At 51.7% G+C, this 3,220-nt stretch overlaps 1 protein-coding gene across 1 annotated transcript; it reads left to right on the top strand.

Annotated features, from left to right (window-relative positions):
- The first annotated feature begins 253 nt into the window (after positions 1 to 253).
- On the top strand, positions 254 to 2,826 carry LOC110501301 (leucine-rich repeat-containing protein 10B-like). The gene has a single exon (XM_021578777.3). The coding sequence runs from the start codon at positions 254 to 256 to the stop codon at positions 1,472 to 1,474; it is 1,221 nt and encodes a 406-aa protein (XP_021434452.2). The 3' UTR covers positions 1,475 to 2,826.
- The last annotated feature ends 394 nt before the right edge of the window (positions 2,827 to 3,220 follow it).

The raw sequence follows: 3,220 nt of genomic DNA, 5'->3' as shown, positions 1-3,220 counted from the left end.
GCCCCAGCCAGACCAGCCTCGGACACAGACACGACCAGCCTCAGAACCAGCCTCAGACACATCTTCAGACACTGTCCTGTCCTGACCAGCTTCAGCCTCAACCCCAGCCATTGTTGGAGCTTCAGTCTCAGTTCCAACCCCAGTCTCAGACAAGGCTTCAGCCTCATCCCCTGATTCCATCCTGACTCAGCCAGTATCCAACGGCAGGCTGCCGGGCCACGGGTGTAGCAACGGGCGTAGCAACGGGCACGGCATGGGCAACTCCTCCAGGAAGGAGGAGGACGAGGAAGAGAAGGATGGGGATGGGGAGAAAGTGAAAGTAATGGAGGAGGAGAAGAGGAGGAGGAAGAAGAAGAAAGAGGAGGAGATGGAGGATGATGAGCTTCCCCTAGGGGTGGAGGAGATGCTGGCGAGCGGAGATCCCGTTTTGGACCTGAGCTATAAGAAGTTTCGCAGGTTGCCCGGTGTGGTCTGTGGGCTACGTCACCTGGAGAAGCTGTATGTGTGTGGTAACAGCCTGCGGACCCTCCCGGAGAACATCGTCCAACTGAAGGGCCTCCGCATCCTGGCTCTAGACTTTAACAAGATGGAGGACGTCCCGTTGGCCATCTGCCAGCTCCGTAACCTGACACGTCTCTACCTGGGCTCCAACCGCCTGATATCTCTCCCTCCAGAGCTACGCAACCTTCAGAGCCTTCGCTGCCTCTGGATGGAGAGCAACTACTTCACGTGCTTCCCCCGCCAGCTCTATGACTTACCCCACCTCAGGTCCCTCCAGATGGGGGACAACAGGCTGCGGACTCTGCCCCCGGACCTGTGGCGTATGGAGGCCCTGCGGGGACTGTGGCTCTACGGAAACCGTTTCACCGAGTTCCCCCGTGTCTTACTCCGCATGGTGGATCTGGAGATCTTAGACCTGGACAAGAACAAGATCGCGGTGTTCCCTAATCTGAGCCGGCTCCCCGCCCTCCGCCTCTTCTCCTACGACCACAACCCTGTGGAGGGGCCTCCTGGTGTGGGGGAGGAGGTTCTGCTGGTTGGGGAGGGGGCCCAGGAGGAGCTCCAGGAACGGGCAGACAGGAAGGCTAAGAAGGAGCAGGATGTGAGGGATGCGGAAGAGGCTGTGCTGGCCGGGGATGGGCCTGTGATCCAAGGCATTCTAAAGACGGCCAAACAGAACAGTGCATCGCACGCTGGGCACAAGTACAACGAGGTGGTAACTGTGGCGATGCCCCTAACCGAGGAAGAGAGGAGGAAGGAGGAGATGGAGGCGGAGTTAGAGAGGGCGTTGAACGACTACGGGGCGGGGCTTGAGTATGACCTGGAGGGGATAGAATATGACAAGGAGGAGCTTATATGTGAGGGGGAGGGGTATGAGGTTGGGGATTTGGAGTACGAACGAGAAGATATGGACTATGAGTATGAGGAGGGGGAGGAGCTAGAGGAACCAGGAAGACAAGGGGGCCGGCATTGATGACTGACTGATTGACTCCTCCTGCAAAGGCTCTGAGTCCTTCCCTCCTAAGTCTAGACTTGTTTGACCTTGCAGCAGACATTGCAGACTACTGACTGATCTACAAGCCACCTTGCATCATAAATAACTACTTAGAATTATTTGTAGATCAGTCAGTCACAATTTACCAACAATGCATCACGGATTCGATGCTCTCAGACACAGCCTCTCACCCCTCCCCTTCCTAAACCTAGGACCCCTCCCCTTCCTAAACCTAGGACCCCTCCCCTTCCTAAACCTAGGACCCCTCCCTTTCCTAAACCTAGGACCCCTCCCCTTCCTAAACCTAGGACCCCTCCCTTTCCTAAACCTAGGACCCCTCCCCTTCCTAAACCTACGACCCCTCCCTTTCCTAAACCTAGGACCCCTGCCCTTCCTAAACCTAGGACCCCTCCCCTTCCTAAACCTAGGACCCCTCCGCTTCCTAAACCTAGGACCCCTCCCCTTCCTAAACCTAGGACCCCTCCCCTTCCTAAACCAAGGACCCCTCCCTTTCCTAAATCTAGGACCCCTCCCCTTCCTATACCTAGGACCCCTCCCCTTCCTAAGATTCTGACTACTTGACAGCTTCCTGATTTGCACTAGGAGGTGATATGAGAACTAAGTGGGCAATATAAGGAAAACACCAGGATTAATAGCCTATGTTAGTTAGTTAATTATCCATTCAAGTGGATTCAAATATTGTTCTTCTGCCTTTCTAGGCTAGACCTTTTTTATGACAACGCTCCAGCTGTCATGACAACGCTCCAGCTGTCATGACAACGCCCAACCAGAGGGTTGTTTAACTTAGTAAATCCTGTCTGAAATGAATTAATGACTAGCCTCCTGAACCTGTTGCTATAATATGTGACTTTGACATTCTCTGTCCGTAGTTAGAAGTAGAGCAGGGCTGAGCCACTAAATAACTAAGTCATTAGATGTTTTTCAAACTGACCTGAAGACAGATCCATGCACTGCACATTGTGGAGATGATGGCAGGCAGCGGCGTCTTTGCCAACTCGGCAAATTGGCAAGTCAGAGCAGGACTCCGGTGACGCTGTATGTGTGTGTCAGTGTGTGTGTGTGTGTGTGTCTGCATTGAGTAAGTGTGTGTGTGTGTGTGTTTGAGTGGTTGTGTGTGAATGTGGACACAAAAGTGTGTATATATGGGTGCGTGTGTGAACGTGTACACGTTTTGAGTGTGTGTATTTTGAAGTGGGGGGGGGGGGGGGTAAACTTATTACCTTTGTAATGTGATATAGTTTGTTTTTGTTAAACCCATTATGTGTATAAAGGAAATCTAATCTTGCCTCATTAAATAATGATTGAGTTTATCGGGTTGGACTGAATCATTCATACACAGGGAGACCGAGGCTGTGTTCACCAGGCCTCTCAGGAGTCTGGTACAACTCCCGATCAGGTGGTTTAGGTTTACGATGATGTTCAGACAATATCTGAGCCAGGAGCTAAGTCTATTGTGCATCAAATAACGATTGTATTAGACACATGTGCCGAATACAACAGGTGTAGTAGACCTCACAGTGAAATGCTGAATACAACAGGTGTAGTAGACCTTACTGTGAAATGCTGAATACAACAGGTGTAGTAGACCTCACAGTGAAATGCCGAATACAACAGGTGTAGTAGACCTCACAGTGAAATGCCGAATACAACAGGTGTAGTAGACCTCACAGTGAAATGCTGAATACAACAGGTGTAGTAGACCTC

Source organism: Oncorhynchus mykiss, chromosome 2, assembly GCF_057628025.1.
Source record: "Oncorhynchus mykiss isolate SJ-2025 chromosome 2, ASM5762802v1, whole genome shotgun sequence".
In the NCBI taxonomy this organism is placed as follows: Eukaryota; Metazoa; Chordata; class Actinopteri; order Salmoniformes; family Salmonidae; genus Oncorhynchus; species Oncorhynchus mykiss.
The sequence above is the reverse complement of the archived record's forward strand: the minus strand, read 5'-3'. Positions and strand labels throughout refer to the sequence as shown.

What these genes read in the sequence shown, in the direction of transcription:
- LOC110501301 (XM_021578777.3), top strand. Translation starts at nt 254, where the DNA reads ATGGGCAACTCCTCCAGGAAGGAGGAGGACGAGGAAGAGAAGGATGGG.